The 19,459-nt window shown below is 42.0% G+C and overlaps 1 protein-coding gene across 4 annotated transcripts in view; it reads left to right on the top strand.

The window, feature by feature from the left end:
• Positions 1-19,459, top strand: part of RGL1 (ral guanine nucleotide dissociation stimulator like 1) — a 319,950-nt gene that overhangs the window by 139,394 nt on the left and 161,097 nt on the right. The window contains exon 1 of one of the 4 annotated variants that reach the window (XM_043963237.1): positions 18,943-19,193. The exons of the other annotated variants lie outside the window; for them this stretch is intronic. Within the exon in view, the coding sequence (XP_043819172.1) occupies positions 19,167-19,193 (27 nt within the window). The 5' untranslated portion in view covers positions 18,943-19,166. Of the gene's footprint in view, positions 1-18,942; positions 19,194-19,459 lie in introns of those variants that run through there. 4 annotated transcript variants of the gene reach the window in all.

Genomic DNA, 19,459 nt, shown 5'->3' on the forward strand with positions numbered 1-19,459 from the left:
TGTGGGACAAGATTCTTATGTCCTGGCCCCAGATGGGGAAGATAGATTGTGCCTGGGATTAGCAGGCAGTTAACCTGTCCAGCAATTAGGGTGGGGTGGAGCAAGGTTGATTCAAACTGGGATCCATGGAACTGGTAAGTTATCTTAAGATCAGAGCCAGAAGTCCAGAGATAAGAGGTCCAGGGGTTAGCCAGAACATAACCAGAATTCAGAAATAAAACGTTCACAGCCAGAAGTTCAGATGGGGTGACTTTAGATTGAGCAAGGTTAGAAGAATATCATGACAAAGGAAGCACAGGGATCAATGACTGACCATTATTATCAGAAATCAGCCTGAAACAGTGGCCTTTTATCCAGGCAACATGCTCTCCCTATCCCTCTATTACTCAGCTGAGGGCCACACAGCCATGGGCTCAAACAGACAGGACACGGATAATGAGTGAGAGAGAAATTGAAACAACTTAACTCATAGTTTGCTTCTGTTTGCTCTATCAAGAAAAGTGAGCTTCAGACTGAAAAGGATATACTAAGAACATTAGGAGGTCACTGAAACCCAAGATCAGTGAGGAGACACAAAGAAAGCACCTAGCTGCCCTAAACAAGTTCACCTCATTTGGATAAATTACACCCAAGGGAAATGAAAAACCTTGTGGATATAAATTCTGAACTACTGTTAGTGATCTTTGGGAGAAATGGAGGATCAAGAGATATCAGGGGTTGGACAAGGTGAGAAAGTGAATTCTGTTAAGTGATGGCCCAATACATTTGATGTTGGTCCCTGGCAAAAATGCAAATCGATTATCAAATGGACAGTTTATGAGGACTTAAAGAAGTGGCCCCTAAGCCATTGTGAGGTCATTAAGAACAAGTTATGCTGGACTAACCTGAATTTCTTTTTTCCTTTTTTTTAACAGGGTTATAACCTGCAAGGTCAGGGAAATAGCTTAGATAATAAATATGCTGAGATTTTGGAGAATGATCTGACAAAATCTCTTATGTGTTCTTTATTTAAAAGATCATAGAGGGGGCAGCTAGGTGTTGCAGTGGATAAAGCACCAGCCCTGGATTCAGGAGGACCTGAGTTCAAATTTGGCCTCAGACACTTGACACTTACTAGCTGTGTGACCCCAGGCAAGTCACTTAACCCTCATTGTCCCACCAAAAAAAAAAAAAAAAAAGATTAGTCATTGATCTAGATCTAGAAGGAATGTCAAAGGTCATCTAGTCCAACTCCTTCATTCTGAGACTCAGAGAGTTTGAGTTATTTGGCCGAGGTCACAGAGATAGTAAATGTGAGAAGGGGGAACTTGAATCCAGGTCCTCATTCCAGAGTCTGGATGATAACCAGGTGTAGTCAGAACCAGTTGATTACACGTAAAAAGTGTTGATTGATGGATCAATATGAACCTGGAAGAGTTCTCTAGTGATGAACTCTGACTCAGCACTTTGATATTTCATATTTTTTGTTAAAAACTGGAATGAATTCATAGGTGGCATGCTTATTAAATTTTGGGTAATATAGGGGCCAAATTTATTATGGGGAGAGTTAATTGGGTGGCTCACCATAATATTGGGGTTCAGAAAATAATGAGAGACCTCTAGGTCCAAAGTTTTCTCCCTTCCAAACTGCCTTTTTTAGTTATTTCTCCCAGGCTAATAAGAAAGGAGATTAACATCCTCTTTTCCACAAACAAACCAGGTTTTATTAATGGGAATAAAATTTACAACAAGGGTAAAGTTAATAAAGCCAGGGACAAGGGAATATGGGAAGAGAAAAAGAATAAGCTCCCTGGCTCTAGCAAAGACTTACTCAAACCCCAAACTTGCTTCCAGTTCAGCTAGTTTGAAGAGCTGGCCTCACTTCCACAAACTCATCACATGGGGTCTGTACTTTTTCAATGAGAGTCAGCTGTGCAGTCCCTCTCCTGTATGCTCCCAAAGCTCACCAAAAGGAAAGAGAACTTCTCAGAGCCAGCGTTCTCCTTTCTACTTTCTCTCTCCCTCCCCCAAAGGGGAGGTCCTTCAGGCTGGTTGGCTGAGAGTGGTCCCCTGCTGACTTCAGTCACTCAGGGTCGGCCATGTGTGGCTACAATCTAATCATCCTTCAGTAGGTACTTGGTCAGTTTCTCTTTCTCACCCAATTCAAACAATACTAAGTCAATCAGGTGGGGCCCCGGGCATCTGCCAAATTCCATTATTTTATCACAGTAACTCTAGGGTAGCAGGCAAAGTCAGTGTATTGAATGAAGGGTTTACTATCCTGGGACTGAGATGAGGATCTAGACTTGCTAGAATGATGACAAATTAATTAATAACAATAATAATAGCTAGCATTTATATGGTACTTAAAAGTTCTACAATCTCACAACACTGAGAAGGGACATAAACATTGTCTTCAAATGTTTTAAGGGCTGTTAAATATTTGATACCTTGCTGGAAATTGCACAATCTCAGAGCTAGAAGGAACTTCAGAGGTTAGTCCAACCTATACTTGAGTAATGTACTTCTACAATATTCCCAACAAGTCACCATTCAGCCTTTCCTTGACGACTGCTAGTGAAAAGCAATCTAGTACTTCCGAAGTAAATCAATTCAATTTTTGGACATCTCTCATTGGAAATTTGCCTCTTTTCAAAACCTGCCTCTTACTCTTTGTTCTTGGTTCTGGGACCAAGGAGAACAAGCCTGATCCCTTTCTCTTTCACATAATGCTTCTGAAAACACTCCAGGAGAGCTATCCTCAGTAAAGTCCTCAGATCGAAACATCCTTAGTTCCTCCAGCTGATCTTCATGCAATAAGATCCTGAGACCCTCCAACAGCCTAGCTTCCCTCCTCTGGAAATCTCCAGCCTATCGATATTTTTCATGAAATGTGCTACCAAGAACTGGACAGAAAGACAACATTCCGTATCTGCAGGATTTGGCCAGGGGGATGCAGTCTAAGGTTGAGTTAGGGGTTTGGGCTTCCATATAACATTGTTGATTTGTGTTGATTTCACAGAGGGCTTTCTACTGGATTGTAGAGGTAATAGGGAGCCACCGGAGTTGGTTGAATAGTAGCATGACATGATCAGGCCTGCCCTGGAGGAAATTCCCTTCAGCAGTTAAGTGGAGGATGGACTAGAATGGGGAGAGACTTGAGGCAGGATGACTAATTAGAAGGCTATTTCAAGATTCCAGGTGAGAGGTGAGGAGGGTGGTGGGAAATGAAGATTTTGAACTCAAGACTAAGACTACATTTATCCCTGTTCTGTTTCATATGATTAGATTTGTCCTGTTCTTCCACTTTATTGAGACCTTTTTGTGTCCTGTGTTTGTTATCCAAGCCAGTTTAGCTATCCTTGCCAGCTTTATGCCAGCTGCAAATCTGATTAGGCCACTAGCTTTGCCTTTATCCAAGTCACTGATAATGATACGAAGCACAGGTGTGCCTCTTCTCCCCTTGGCCTCTCCCCCTCTTCCCCTTTCCTTCTTGCACTATCTAAGCATGCGTACTTTTAGCAATAGGCCTAAATCAGCTTCACCTGTAAAGACTGTCTTCCCCCCAAACCAATGTTGTCGCCACATTGTACACTCTGTGAAGTCAGTGTGTGTGCAGGAAAACCAGTTGTCCAGGTGCCAAGAACCCAGATAGTCTAATCCCCTAAGGATCAAAGCTTTAAACCACGGACTTTACCAGGTTGTTATCTTCCTGCTCCCATCCTAATATAATCAGAGGCAACCTAGCTCACAAATCTAACTGCCATTCACTCTTTAATATTAAACAGATCTCTATATCCTCCTGACTTCTATGGATACTCTGCTCTCATTATGTTTCCCAGCATTTTTTTTTTTGGCAGGGCAATGAGGGTTAAGTGACTTGCTTAAGATCACATAGCTAGTAAGTGTCAAGTGTCTGAGGCTGGATTTGAACTCAGGTCCTCCTGAATCCAGGGCTGGTTCTTTATCCACTGTGCCACTTAGCTGCCCCTGTTTCCTAGCATTTTTGCTCTGGGTTTGTTTTTTTTTTTTTTACCACATCATTTGGGAATGAGTGGACGGGTTTATCTAGAGCTTGTGGGAGTCTCACAGCCTCTCCTCCACCATCTTGGCTCTGCCATGAATCATTTCCTAGCATTTTTGAGCCAGTTAGGTAGAGTGCTGAGTCTGGAGTCAGGAAGATTCGAGTTCAAATCAGACACACACTAGCTGTGTGACCTTGGGCAAGTCACTTAACTTCTATTAATTTCCTCTACTGTAAAGTGGGGATAATAATAGCACCTTCCTCCTGGGGTTGTTGTATGGATCAAATGAGATAGCATTTTTAAATTGCTTAGCACTGTGCCTGACACATAGTAGGTGCTATATAACTACTAGATATAATTAGCTTCTAGCTATCAAATATTCCTTTTGACAGACCTTTGTGTTAAAGTGGATGCTGGATAACCCTTGTCAGGAATATTTGGTGTCAATTCATGTTTCAGGGAGGTGTTCTACGACCTCTGAGATCCAGTCACAGATTTTATGATATTCTTCTTTGATTCAGTTTGGCTTACTTCCCAGTCCTATTCAGAATAAGACCCATTGTCCTTGAAGCAAAGGAAATGGGTTTGATTCCCCAGTAATTCCTCTCAGAACACAGATCTAATTACTTGACAGTACTCAGTCACTCAGTGAATGTACCACATCTCAGTAGATATCACATGGAGAGCAGGTATCTCATCCATTGTTCAGCACAATGCAAGGAATGTAGGAAATAGTTAATAAGTGTTTATTGATTGATTATTTTATGGCTGATCTTAGTAGCCAGGCTACTAGTGAGTATTGTGGCTCTCAGTTCTTCTAAATGAAAATACTTAAATAATAATACTTAATTTGTTTGAGGGGGTAATAGTACTCAAGCCATTTATATCACCCAAATGGTACCCTACTATTTTCATCCTTAGTACTTTTTACGTAAGTAATCCATTAAGATGGAATAGTGCATCTGCAACTGGTTAGTAACTTAGTAAGTTAGTTGGTGCACTTACAACCTAACTGGTACTTTAGAAAAGCTTGACACCTTGGCCTGAGGGAGATCTGAACTCTTAACTTGTGTAACAATTGGCATGATGCCACCTGCTGGAGACTTACTGTAGAAAAGCTCTGCCATGAGGAGAAGGCCTCTGAGGGCAAGCCATGAGGTCAAGGTCCTTAGAGTCAGGAAGTGATGTTTGCTCATGGGTACTATCAAGGCTACCAGCCAATCGACTTGAGGAGCCTCCCATTTTCTGGGAGGGGGACATGAAGTAGGAAGCAGACGCTGGCGGAGGGGTTTGCTCTCTTTTTGGTTCCTGACCTCGCCATGGTGGGTCAGATGATAGGGTCTCTTAGAAATAGTTAGATTTTTACCTCTCTCTCTCTCTCTCTCTCTCTCTCTCTCTCTCTCTCTCTCTCTCTCTCTCTCTCTCTCTTTTGTAAGGCAATTGGGGTTAAGTGACTTGCCCAGGGTCACACAGCTAGTAAGTATCAAATGTCTGAGTCTGGATTTGAACTCAGGTCCTCCTGACTCCAAGGCTGGTGCTTTATCCACTGCACCACCTAGCTGCCCTTTACCTTTCTCTCTGATCCTAATGCTCTTTAATAAATACTTAAACACTTAAATACTCTTGCTAAAACTTATAATTTATTGGCGACCACTCATTAGATTTTAGATAGTATATCTAGAATTTTTGCCCCTTTCACTTGCCATCTGTTAAATTTTGGTTTTTGACAACATTTTCCATTATTTCTCCTTGTCAGCCTCTTCTTCATTTAAAAAACAAAAACAAAAATCCTACACCTTCTGCTTTAAATTTGATTCTAAGTTACCAGTCAGGAAAGAAGACTTTGATAAGCTGGGAGTTTTTCTTTTTTTCTTCTCATCACTTAGATATTTGCTGTTTGCCAACATATAATGATCTAATTTAGTTAAATCAGCTTGGGCCTTGCAGAAAATGGAGACAGTACTGTCTACTGCTTTAATAGCCTACAGAACACCCTCCATCATTAACTCAGTGGCACTGGCCGCTTCTCTGCTCCTCTTTGCCAGGAAAAAGGGGAGGGAAGAGGAGGAGGAGGAGGAGGACAGAACCCCAAGGTGTATGGTACTACAGCACCTCTCACAGCTGGAAAGTACCAGAGGATAAAGTCCTGCTGACAGTGGCAGGCTGAACACGGAAAGTTAATTGGTAAGCCCGCAAACCAGAGGGATGAGGAGGGACACCTTACTTAGGTGTTATAAAGATTAAGGATTATAATTCAACAATATGTGGATTTCCTTGAAAAAAGGATCAGGTTCTCAGGTAACAGAGAAAAGTATTATCATGTTCTCTTCCAGAGTGTTCAGGAAATTTCCAAATTAATTTAAAAAATTAATCTTAGGATAGCCAGTAGCGTTTTCATTCAAATTCTCTTCCTTGAGAAATGTTTTCTTGTCTTACTATGGTGTGTGGGGGAGTGTGGGGCAACAGTAAGCGGGGATATAGAGGAATGTCCGTGCTTCAGCCTTGCCTCTGGTGTGGTGGTAGAATTTCAAATTGTCACTTAGGATTTTCCACATATTTGTCATTTCTTTTACACTCTTAATGACGTCTCCTTCTCTGCCCTTCTTCCCAACTCAATGATTTCCCTTCTGGAATAATCCTCCATTGTTGCCAGTTGTATGCTACTGTAGCAACAGTGTATAGAGCATGAGGATGAGGAATTTTTTTTTTTAAACCTCTTTGTGTTATGAGTGTCCTCAAAACTATTTATGCCTATCCCATGGTTCTAGACAAAGTGATTGTTTACAACCACTGCCTTCTAAAGCTTTAAGACTTAGAGTCTATAAGAGACGATCTGGATCTAGTGGGATATGCATAAATAATTTGCATAATAAGAAGACGAAAGCCATAAATGAATAAAGACCCAGGTTAAGGATATTTGACACATACAGACATTTAAAAAATATCATAAACAGGTAGCTGAAGCTACATGAAAACCCAGTTTGTGAAAAATATGTAAAGGGAAAGTCAGGGATCTTTTTCTCTAGACTGTTTTCAGAGGTAGCAGTGAGGGTTGGCTGGCCCCAAGTCTCACCTCTGGCACATACAGACTGTGTGAATCTGGGCAAATTACTTAACCTTCTAATTGGTCTCCCTGCCTCAGGTCTCTCACCATTCCACTCCACCTTCCACATGGCTGCCAAAGTGATTTTCAGGTGTAAGTCTGATGATGCACCCCCTCCCCCAATAAACTCCAGTGGATCCCTATTACCTCTAGGATCAAATATAAAGTCTTTTTTTTGTGTGTGTGAGGGAATCGGGGTTAAGTGACTTGCCCAGGGTCGAACAGCTAGTAAGTGTTAAGTGTCTGAGGCCAGATTTGAACTCAGGTACTCCTGACTCTAGGGCTGGTGCTCTATCCACTGCGCCACCTAGCTGCCCCTAAAGTCTTTTTTTTTTTTTAGTGAGGCAATTGGGGTTAAGTGACTTGCCCAGGGTCACACAGCTAGTAAGTGTTAAGTGTCTGAGGCCGGATTTGAACTCAGGTCCTCCTGACTCCAGGGCCGGTTCTCTATCCACTGTACCACCTAGCCGCCCCTAAAGTCTTATTTTTAAAGCACATTTAAAGCCTTTCTCTACCCCTCTTCTACCTTTCCATGATTCTTACACTTGACTCTCTTCCACCAGTTCTACAATTAAAGCGCCCCAGCCTATTTGTTATTCCTTGCAGACAACATTCCATTTCCTGTTCTTTTTTTATTGGCCACTTATATTCGTCCTCTTCCCCTGCACCTTTTAGAATCCAGAGCTTCCTTTAATACTTGTCCTGAATCCTCCTTTTGCAAAAGGTCTTTCCTGGTCCCACCCATTTCTCTATATGAGTGTTCTATTATTTAGATTTTTTGTTGCCCTCTGACTCTTTGTGCCTACATTTGGGGTTTTCTTGATAAAGATACTGGAGAATGGTTTGCCATTTCCTTCTCCAGCTCATTTTACAGAGGAGGAAACTGAGGCAAATTGGGTTAAATGACTTGCTCATAGTCACACAGCTAGTGTCTATCTGAGGTTGGATCTTCCTGACTCTAGGTTGGGTGCTCTATCCACTGAGACACCTAGCAGCCCTATTTGTTTACATGTCCTCTCATTAGACTGTAAACTCCTTGAGGTCAGGGTCTGTTTTTTCTTTTCTTTCTTTCAATCCCCAGTGCTTGCTTCCCCCTTGGTACTCTGTCTAACCACAAAGTAAGCACTTAAATGTTAGATAATTAATGCTTTAAGAACTCAGTGTCCAGTGCCTTGATGCAAGTCTAAAGACAGTATGTCACACATAAGGTGCTGGTCTGAATTAGTAGCGGGGGTTTTCCTACACCAGCAAAATCACAGGTATGGTCATAGGTTTTCTGTGAAAGAATCTACATTGTCAGCTGGTTTTGCTTATCAGTTGTTTTTATTAGTTAGCTTATTAGAAAGGGTCAAGCCTTGGCAAGACAGGGAAGTAATAGAAGTTTGTCCTAGGGTGGGGGGGTCCCCATCCTTCCTCATAGGTGCTCTCTTCCCTTTGCAGGACCTATCCACCTCCATGCTGTCCTCTGGCCCACTAAACATGTCCTCTCCACAGTGCCACCTTCCCAGTAGCATCTTTTGCTATGAACCTTTCCTGACCCCCCTTCTTATCAAAGTTCACCCCATTTAGAGAGTCCCATTCATTCCCTCAAGGTCCTGCTAAGTGATGGGACAGCTAATCTGATCAATGGATTTAATCTAAGGTGTCAAATGTCTTTCAGGTTTTATCCTCAGATAACATTTACATTTGAGCACAGTCCAGAAATGCCTTTTCCCAGAGCATTGAGGAATGTGGGGGTCCTAGCACTATAGCAGTGTCAGGACAGGAAATACTTGTTAGTGGAGGGGCCTTTTCGTGCCTCTCAGACTTTACCTTATACTGTTCTGCTGTAGATACAGGTTGCCGATGAACGTAAATCATACCCCCTTTTTCCCATTTGAAAAAAAATATATAAAATAATAAATTATTATAGAATCACAGAATCTCAGATTTGAAAGCTTTGGCAGGCATTTAGTCCAACCCATGCCTGAGCAGGAATACTCTACAGAATTCCCCACAAGTGATCTTGCATCTCTTTGGGAAGAACTCCAGTGAAGGAGAGTCCACTAATCTCCTGAGACAGTCCATTACAGGCTTATGGAATTTAAGAGTTGAAAGGGGGGCAGCTAGGTGGCTCAGTAGATAAAGCACCAGCCCTGGATTCAGGAGGACCTGAGTTTAAATCCAGCCTCAGACACTTGACACTTACTAGCTGTGACCCTGGGTAAGTCACTTAACTCTCATTGTCCCCCCCCATCCCCGCTCCTCCCCCAAAAGAATTGAAAGGTACTTTAGCACCCATCAAGGCCACCCTATACATGAAGAAGACACCCACTAACACATCTCTGACAAATGGTCATTGAGCCTTTCCTGGAAGACTCCCAAAAGGAGGGGGTGGGTTGTGAGCTCTACACAGCCCATTCTATGTTGGGGCAGCGCTTGCTGCCCATTCCTTCTTGCTATGCTCTTTTTCTGTCTTCCCTTTCTTTGGTGCATTCTCTACTTGTGTCCTTTTCCAGAGTTCCCTGTTGGTCCTGGGTTGCAGCCTGGCCCCAGTCTTCACTTCTCCAGGCTAAACAGGCCCAGATGCTCTAACTGACCCTTCGAATACATGAACTCAAGGCCCTTCACTCTTCTGTTGGCCCTCCTTAAATGGCCGCCTCTGGAACTGACCACAGGCCTCCAGATGAGGTCTAACTATGTTAGACCAAAGTTTCCTAAACTGTGGGTTGTGACCCCATATGGGAGATCATATAACTGAATGTGAGAGTCTTGAAAAATTGGGCAACAGTAAAAAGTTACGTATACCCGTTTTATATACTTGTATACCTGGGCTCACATAAAAATTTCTTGGGTGAAGAGGGGTCGTGAGTGGAAAAAATTTAAGAAGCCTTGGCTTAGAGTACAGTGGGATAGCACTGCCTCCTTATTCCATGACCCATGACCCTCTTAGTGCAGCCCAAGATTTCACTGGCTTTTTTTTGTTTTGTTTTGTTTTGTTTTTTGTTTTTTGGGGGGCAATGAGGGTTAAGTGACTTGCCCAGGGTCACACAGCTAGTGTCAAGTGTCTGAGGCTGGATTTGAACTCAGGTCTTCCTGAATCCAGGGCCAGTGCTTTATCCACTGCACCACCTAGCTAGCTGCCCCTCTTTGGACAGCCGCCTCGTGCTGCTCATTCATATTGAGCTTGCATTCTGCTAAAGCCCTAGATCTTTTTCAGAACCTCTGTCTATCCATGCCTCCCCTACCTTATACTTTACATTTATCCCAATTGAATTTTATTTGATCAAATTCAGCTCAGTGCTCTAGCCTAGAGGTATCAAACTTGCAGCTGTGGATTGGTCTCCCAATTAAATTAATTAAAATTTCCAAGTGTGGCCTGAACCTGATTAAAATGTCATTGGGAAATGTTTAACAAAAGCAATAAAAATATGGTACAACATAGATAATGCTAATTTGTGGTTTTCTAAGTCAACGTACAGCTGGCAGAGATCTGTTTCCATTTACGTTTCATACTATTGTCCAGTTATACAGGGCCTTTTGGATCCTGGCTGGCATCTACTGTGTTTGCTGTCCTTCCCAGTTTTGTGTCATTTGCAAGTTTGATTAGCATACCACCTATGGCTTCAGGCATGCTTTTTATATAAAAAATGTGAAACTATGAAGGCCATGGATCTCTGGGGTATTCTACTGACAGTTCTTTGGCTTTATGTAAATTTTCATTATACAAATTCAACTTCATGTAAAGAATTCTGAAAGAAATCCACATTCTAAAAAAATACCCATGTTAACTCAGTTACTGTACAGTACTGTGCCCTCTCTCTGCATCTGCCCCTTGTCTGGGCTCCCACCCTTGCAAAAAAAAAAAAAGAAAGAGAGAGAAGAGGAAAGGAGAGGAGAGGAGAGAAAGGGAGAGAAAGGGAGAAGGAGGGAGAAGGAGGGAGAGGGAGAGGGAGAGGAAGAGGGAGAGGGAGAGGGACAGGAGAGACCCTTAAAATACCCTAAAAAACCCAGACTCTCCAAATGAAGTCAGAATTAGACAGGAGAGACCTAGACCATGGCCATGGCAGGATGGAGGCTGAGACCTTTGCTTGGCTTCTCCTACCTTCCCACCTGTCAGGCGCTCCCAGTCTTTTGTCTGTTGGCCCTCGAGGAATGTGTCTGTCTCTGGCTCCCATGTATCACCTACCTGTCCTCTTCTGTCTGTGTCTGCCCCCCATATGGCTGGTCCTGGCCCCAGTGAACCATGTTCAGCCCCCCCTCATTCCACTGGCACATGGGGCCCTTCCTACCTCCCTCCCCCCTTTCCCCACATCTTCAGGCAAGATAAGTAAAAATTGCTTTAGGTAGAGATCTACTAAACTGTCCACTTACATAAAGCAAGAACTGTCTGTACTGGAGACCTGCCATGCTGACATTTAATCATTAACAACTACCTGCTCTTTGAGTCCCACAATCCAGTGACTTCTAAACTCATCTGACTATATTATTGTCTTATCCATATCTCTTTCTGTTTTCTCCATGAGAATAGTATATCATGTCCAAAGATTTCCCAAGATCTAAAAACTATATCCATATCATTCTTCTTATCTACAAGTTTAGTCATCCTGTCAAAAAAGGGAATTGGGTTAGTTTGGCATGACCTGTTCTTGACGAACCAGGTTGGCTCTTTGTAATTATAGCTGCTCTTTCTAGATGTTAACCAACCATCTCATTTTTTAAATCATAAAAGTATTTTATTATTTTCTAGTTACATGTAGAGATAGTTTTCAACATTTGTTTTTATAATATTTCTAGTTCCAAATTTTTCTCCTTTCCTCCCTTCCCTCCCCCCTCCCCTAGACAGCAAGCAATCTGATATAGGTTATATATGTACAGTCACATTAAACATATTTCTACATTAGTCATGCTGTGAAAGAAGGATCAGAACAAAAGGGAAAAACCTCAAAAAAGAAAAAACAAAAAAATAGAAATAGTACAGTTCAATTTGCATCTAGATACCACAGTTCTTTTTTTCTGGATTTGGAGAGCATTTTCCATCATGAGTCCTTTGTCACTATCTTGGACCATCGTATTGCTGAGAAGAGTCAAGTCTATCTATTACGGTTGATCAAAACTCAATGTTGTTGATATTGTGTACAATGTTCTTCTGGTTCTGCTCATCTCACTCAGCATCAGATCCTGAAGTCCTTCTAGGTTTCTCTGAAATCCACCTGCTCATCATTTCTTACAGCACAATCGTATTCCATTACATTCATATACCACAACTTGTTCAGCCATACCCCAATTGATGGGCATCCCCTCAATTTCCAATTCCTTGCCACCACAAAAAGAGTACCTATAAATATTTTTTGTACATGTGGGTCCTTTCCCCTTTTTTATGATCTCTTTGGGAAAAAGACCTAATAGTGGTATTGCTGGGTCAAAGGGTATGCACAGCTTTATAGCCCTTTGGACATAGTTCCGAATTACTCTCCAGAATGGTCAGATCAGTTCACAGCTATACCAACAATGCATTAGTTGTTCCAATTTTCCACAGCTTCTCCAACATTTATTATTTTCCTTTTTTGTCATATTAGCCAATCTGATAGGTGTGAGGTGGTACCTCAGAGTTGTTTTAATTTTCATTTAATTTCATCAATAGTGATTTAGAGCATTTTTTTCATATGGGAATAGATAGTTTTGATTTCTTCTTCAGAAAACTGCCTGTTCATATCCTTTGACCATCTCTCAATTGGGGAATGACATGTGTTCTTAGAAATTTGATTTAGTTTCCAATATATTTTAGAAATGAAGCCTTTATCAGAAATACTGGTTATAAAAATTATTTCCCAGCTTTCTGCCTCCCTTCTAATTTTAGCTGCATTGATTCTGTTTGTACAAAAACTTCTTAATTTAATTTAATGTAATCAAAATCATCCATTGTGTATTTTATAATATTCTCTATCTCTTGTTTGGTCATAAACTGTTCTCCTTTCCATAAATCTGAGAGGTAAACTTCCTTCCTCTCCTAATTTACCTGTGGTATCACCTTTTATGTCTAAACCATGTACCCATCTTGACCTTATTTTAGTATAAGGTGTAAGATGTTGGTCTATGCCTAGTTTCTACCATACTATCTTCCAGTTTTCCCAGCAGTTTTTGTCAAATACTGAGTTCCTATCCCAGAAACTGGAGTCTCTGCAACCATCTCTTTTTTATTAATCCCTTGGAACTTTTTTTTTTCAGGAATCAAAGTCAAGCTTATTGGCCTAGAGTTTATACACTCTTTTCTCTTTCCTTGTTTTCAAAACTAGAAAAACTTATACTTTTCTCCAATCTCCAGCTTTCCATGTCACCAACAATGGCTTAGCCCTCACTCCTGTTCTTTTAGCACCTGAGGAGGTGGTTCATCCATCCAGGCCAGGGGAATTTTTAAAGGCATCAAGATGATTAGTTGGTGAAATTCCCCTTAGGTTCTGGAAGTGCCACATTCAACAAGAGTCCTTTTCTGATATTCTCCCCCCTCCAACCTTTTAGCATTCCCCTAACTGCCTCTTCTCCCTTCCCCTTCTAATGCTACCTTTCCCTTTTGCTTTGTTTTTCTTTTCTAATTATTTGTGTACTTCTTTCCCTTTCTGAGAATTTAAGCTCATTGAGGGTAAACATTATTTTTCTTTCATGCTTAATAATTATTAGGCTTAATTAGTGTACTTAATAATAATTAGTGCTTACTAAAAACTTCTTAAAACATCTATCTTTGTATGTTCTCTTTCTGTCATTACTTGTGTTTCTATTTTGGGAAATAAGTGACTGAATACCAAGAAAGAATCCAGACCTCTCCCTCCTGCCTTTTAAAAGAATAGTCCTATTAGAGATAATCACCAAAAGAGAGCCAAATGAGGAAAAAAACCACACACCTTAGTTTGAAATCGGCTCCATAGTTTCCACTTCCTGCATTTTATCCCTTTCAGCATACCAATATTAATGATTATCCCACTACCATTTGGCACCCCTTAATCCCTTCAGTTTTCCACTGGGAATGGAAAACAACTTCATTTTCAGCTGCTTTAGAATTTTCCCACCTGTTGCAAAAACCACTAGGCCCAGTGTTTTAAGCAGATAGGATTCATTAAAGGCAGCAGAGTGGAGAAGGGTGAGAGAGGCAGGAGGAGTGAAGGGGAGCCCAGAGAGCTAATGAGACCTGGAAAAATGGTGATACACTCCAGCTCACATACAGAAGTTTTACCAGCCCCCCCATCCCTTCTCTCCATAAATGATACAGCACATGCTCTCCACTTTCATTAGAGACACAGCTCATTAGCATGCCATTACTACAGATCAACCTCGCATCTATTATTCTTGCCCTTTGACCTAATTTATGACTTTCCAACAGAGGCTGCCAGTGTCTGCTGGGTCCTGCTGGGAAATTGGAGGATAGGAATATATGGAGAGGAGGGTGCCGAGTATGGGGCCCTAGTCAGGGATCAGCTAAGGGTAGGTAGAGAATAGTTCCCTGTTTTGATTATTAAGGGGTGAGGGAGTAGGGGGAATCAGTGTTGACAGGGCTAACTTAACCTGAAGTATCTGGAGCTGTTTGTGCCTGTGGTTGATTCAGATAGGGAGCACGACAGACCTCCATTTGCATCCCAGACATGCTCAGTCCCTTGAGTTTTTTCAGTTCCTTTTCTAGGTCTTACCAAAAAAATGGCATTGTATTTTTTTTCTTTTTTCCTAGCCCCAGGGAAGGTGGAGAAGGCTGATAAGACAGTGTAATTATGTAACATCCAGATGATTTGAGGGAACAAGCATCAATCCATATATAAAATATCAATAAAGTTTATTTTTTCTTATTTTTAAGATAAAAAATTAATAGAAGTTTTAAAATGTTCTCTCTGTACTTCCCCTGGGGTGTATGTATCCGGGGACCACCACTCTCCAACTTATCATTGTCCTCCCTAAAATGTGATGCCCAGACCTGTAGTTAGGAAGACCTGAGTTCATATCCAACCTCAGAAACTTACTAGTTCTATAAGCCTTGGCAAGTCACTTAACTTCTGTCTGTTCCAGTTTCCTCAACTGTAAAGTGGTTGTGAGAATCAGAATCAAATGAGATAATTTACCTAAAGCACTTTGCAAACCTTAAAGGGCTATATAAATGTAAGCTATGATTATGATTATTAAGTGATAACAGATTGACAGCCCAAGTGTGGCTCTGGTATCCACAAAATGTTAAAAGAACCTTCAGAATGTTGCGTGAATCCTCTATGGGAGATTTAGGAGGAGAGAAGCCATGGAAGAGTGGATATCGCAGTGCATTATCTCCTGCATCTTTCTCCTCTACACCCACCCAGTTGCTTGGCCCCTATTACCTTTCACCTGGGCTACTAACTATAGTCTGATCCCTTCTAGGAATCCATGCATCAATCAGAAAGTTTTTATTAAGTATCTGCTGTGTACTACATACGAAAGCAAGAATGAAACAGTCTTTGCTGACAGGAAGCTCACATTATATGAGGACAGGGAATATAATGCTATGTTTCTATTTAAATATATAAAAAGTAAATGGGAGATCACAACTACAACTTGGAATATGCCAAAGAATATACAAGATAAAATGAGCTCTTCACCTGGGAGTGAGATAAGAGCTCAGTCTAAACCAGGAGAAAGAGAATGATCTTACCTAAGGAAAGTCCACTCTTTAAAGTTTTAGACTTCTAAGCCTGAAGGTCAGGAAACACTATGGGGCTAGCTTCCCATTTGTGTCCAAGACTCTGAGAATTCCCAATAGACATTCAGAAGTACAAATCTTGCCTCTCTTGAGGCCTCTTGAAGTGTCTCTGCAACCAACTGACTCTGAAGTCAGGACCCTTTGCTGAGAATACATGGTACCTTGCTCACCCAATCAAGGAGTCCCATCTCCATCTAAATACAGGGCTGTCCCTCTCCCACTTCAACTGGTGAAGTAGCTATTATTACAGAAGGGACTTCAGAGACCTTCTGGTCAACCTTAAAGATGAATAAGGATTACCTTTACTTCATACTTCACAAGTGATCATCCAGTTTTTGTTTAAAGATCTCTGGTTTAATTCAGTCAACATTTATTAAGCATCTGCCATGTGCCAGGCAGAATGCCAAGTGCTAAGGATACAAAAAGAGGGAGAAGATAGTCCCTGCCCTCAAGGAGCTTACAACCTCATGAGAGAAACAACATGCAAACAAAAATATACAAAACAAGCTACATACAGGATAAATAGGAAATAATCAAAAGCGGGAAAGCATTGGAATTAAGGCGGGGAGGGTCAGGGAAGATTTTCTGTAGAAGGTAGGGTTTTAGTTGATACTTAAAGATGTCAGGGAGCTAGGTAGGGAAAATGTTCCAGGCATGTGGGGCAACCAGAAAACATTCCTGCAGCTGAGAGATGGAGTGGCTCATTTGTGGAATAGCCAGGAGGCCAGTGTCTCTGGATAGAAGAGTACATCTTGGGAGTAAGATGTATGAAGCCTGGAAAGGTAGGAGGGGCTAGGTTATAAAGGGCTTTGAATGCCAAACAGAGCATTTTGTATTGGCCACTGGAAGGAGGGAGGTGATACGATCAGGCCTGTGAGGAATCTCCTCGAGGGAGCCCATTCTCTTGTAATTATTTTTTACTTAATTTAAGCCTAAATTTCAGCATCTCATTACTCCCATATTTGCCAAGCAGGGTAAGTATAATCTCTTTTCTGTTCAATAGGTATAGTGACCAAGTCTGGGATTTTATGTGGTCCTATTCCAGAAGGTTTTTCTGGGCTTGTCATCCCTGATTTCATAGAACGAACACACTGGGAGGTGGCCAAAGCTTCCTGGTATCATTTTAGTGCCAATTGTTTACCATCAACACCTTGTCTCTCCCCTACTCCCCACCCCTCCACCCCCAATGAGGTAAGTAATGGTCTGAATTTAAGATTATACTCTGATTTATGTAGTTTATGTGAGGGAGGTAGTAAGTGGAAGCCTAGTATAGTGGAGAGAGGCCTGAGTTTATATAGCCTAGGGAGTCTGGGTTTATATCCTGACCACTACTAATCTCTGTGATCTTGGACTAGTCATTTAACTTGTCTGAGCCTTAGCTGTTTCATCTGTAAGCTAAGGATAATGCTAATGCCTTACCTAGTAGTGGTACTTTGAGGATCAGATGAGGCAATGGCTGGAAGTTCTTTTTAAAATTGTAAGTTTTGATTATTACCAGTGAGAGAGGTCTTGGAAGGAATGGGGCTGGGTTGAAAGAAGGATGGGTCTTAGGAATTCACAGCACCTAATGGAATGGCCACTAGGAAGAGGTTTTTTGGTTTTTTTTTAAGTTAATTTAGCTGTTTTAAAGACAGAGAACTCAGGTTGGGATCAAGTTTTGGGAAGTTGGTTTAGAGGGTACATGTGACAGGGATAGATCTTTGGCACAATAGGGTTAGGGTCTGCACCTGGGATTTCATTAGACTAGAGAACTCCTCGGTAAGGAAAGTCCTACTCATGTAGGCCAGCACCTTTCTCTCAGTTTGTAGTAGTATTAGAGAGTTGCTTAGAATACTGAGAGGTTAATGCTAAGACCTTATTGCCAGAACCTGAAGCCAGGAAAACTGGAATCCAAGTCTTCTTGGCTCTGGGGACTGCTTTCTATCCATTATGCCACACTGCCTCTCATTCTGGTACATATTATTTATAATCATTGGCCATCTCTTAGTTGGCACGGTATAATGGAAAACATACTGGATTTGGAGTCAGAGAATCTGAGTTCAAATTTTGACACTTGCTGGCTTCCTGTGTGACTTTGGGCAAATCATTTAACCTCTCTTGGCCTCAGTTTCCTCACCTGTAAAATGAGTTAGCCATCTAGCCTAAATCTTCTTCCATCTCCTCAAGTTGTAGATCTATGCCTCTAGATGACTTTTATTGTTGCTTTAATTTAAATGAGGCTGAGGGGCAGGGAAAGTAATACTCCTTTGTGCTGACAGCTGATCTGTCCATTATGATAATGATCAGTTCAGCCATTTCTTTCGCAGAAGGGTTTTCAGTGCAGTTATTATTGACACTATGGTGTTACAGTAAAGAAAATGCAACAGATGGCGACTTAATCACAAAGCATCTCAGCACCTCGAGGGCCACTGGCAAACCTCCTTTCCACAGTTTGTCACCCCGATTCTTCCTCCCTGCTTTCCCCGCCCCTCTCCCCCCCACCCCCCAGTCAGTGACCAGTGTGAATGGACTTGGTCATTTCTGGACGTCAGGAAGATGTCCTCGCCTGGCTCCTGCATTGACTCACATAGGACAAGGCATAGCTTTTGCCAGTGGCTCATAGAATACCATTTTGTTCTCTCTTTTTCCCCCCACGAAGAAAAGCTTTACATCCTTAAATGCTTCATTGGAGTCCCTCTGATTTAATTATTCATAGAAATCTACACAAGCAGATAATAGAACTTTTACTAATCCTCCTCTCCATTCACCACTCCCCCTCTCTTTGTCTCTTTTAGCCAAGGGAGGGGAAAAACACGGGACACACACACACACACACACACACACGCACACACACACACACACACACACACACATTTCTATTTTGGCACCTGGTGACCATCGGGAGCCCAGCTAAACTTCAGAGGTCTGTTTTGGTGAGATAGCCTTAGGAAGGCTCGGAAGCTGGAGAAACTGTCTCATCGGGACTTTGTATATGGAATTTAAGAAAGGGAGAGTAAGTTCATAAGCATAAACAGGAAAACCTTACATCACAAAGTGGCGTGGGGAGGAGTCTTTCTCTGGGCTCTCTCTCGCTCCCTCTCCTCGCTCAGTTCTTTGTGGTCATGAATTGACTGCAGCAGAACCGGAGCAAGAGAGGGGGGCAGAGAGCAGCGGGGAGCAGCAGCAACAGCAGCAGCGTGTGTGCGTGTGTGGATGTGTGTGTGTGTGTGTGTGAGTGTGTGTGGATGTGTGTGTGTGCGCGCACCCCTGCCTGCCTGGGAGGGGGAAAAGTCTGCAAGAACCTTTGCAAGAAGAGGGGGAAAAAAGAACGACTTTTGCTTCCGAGCAGGATTCATCATGCAGCGTCCATATCCTGAAGACAAAACTGAGAATGAAATTGCTTTGGAAAGCTAAAATGGTAATTAGAACTTTCTGACGTCTCTAGAGACTTCTCTGGTGGGGAATCTCCTCCACTTCCCCCCACCCCCAAACTCCTACCCCTTTTTTTCTCCTCTAGGAGTTTTTGGACTCTCTCCTAGTGAACCGAGCCATCCGATCCCATATTTTCGTGCAGCTTCTCGGAGGGCTATCGGGCTATCATCAGAGAGCTTCAGATTCGTGACTCTCAAGGGTGTATGCTGCCCTTAAAAGATGCCTATCTCCCCAGCAATTGTATCGTGAGTG

Source organism: Dromiciops gliroides, chromosome 4, assembly GCF_019393635.1.
Source record: "Dromiciops gliroides isolate mDroGli1 chromosome 4, mDroGli1.pri, whole genome shotgun sequence".
NCBI lineage: Eukaryota > Metazoa > Chordata > Mammalia > Microbiotheria > Microbiotheriidae > Dromiciops > Dromiciops gliroides.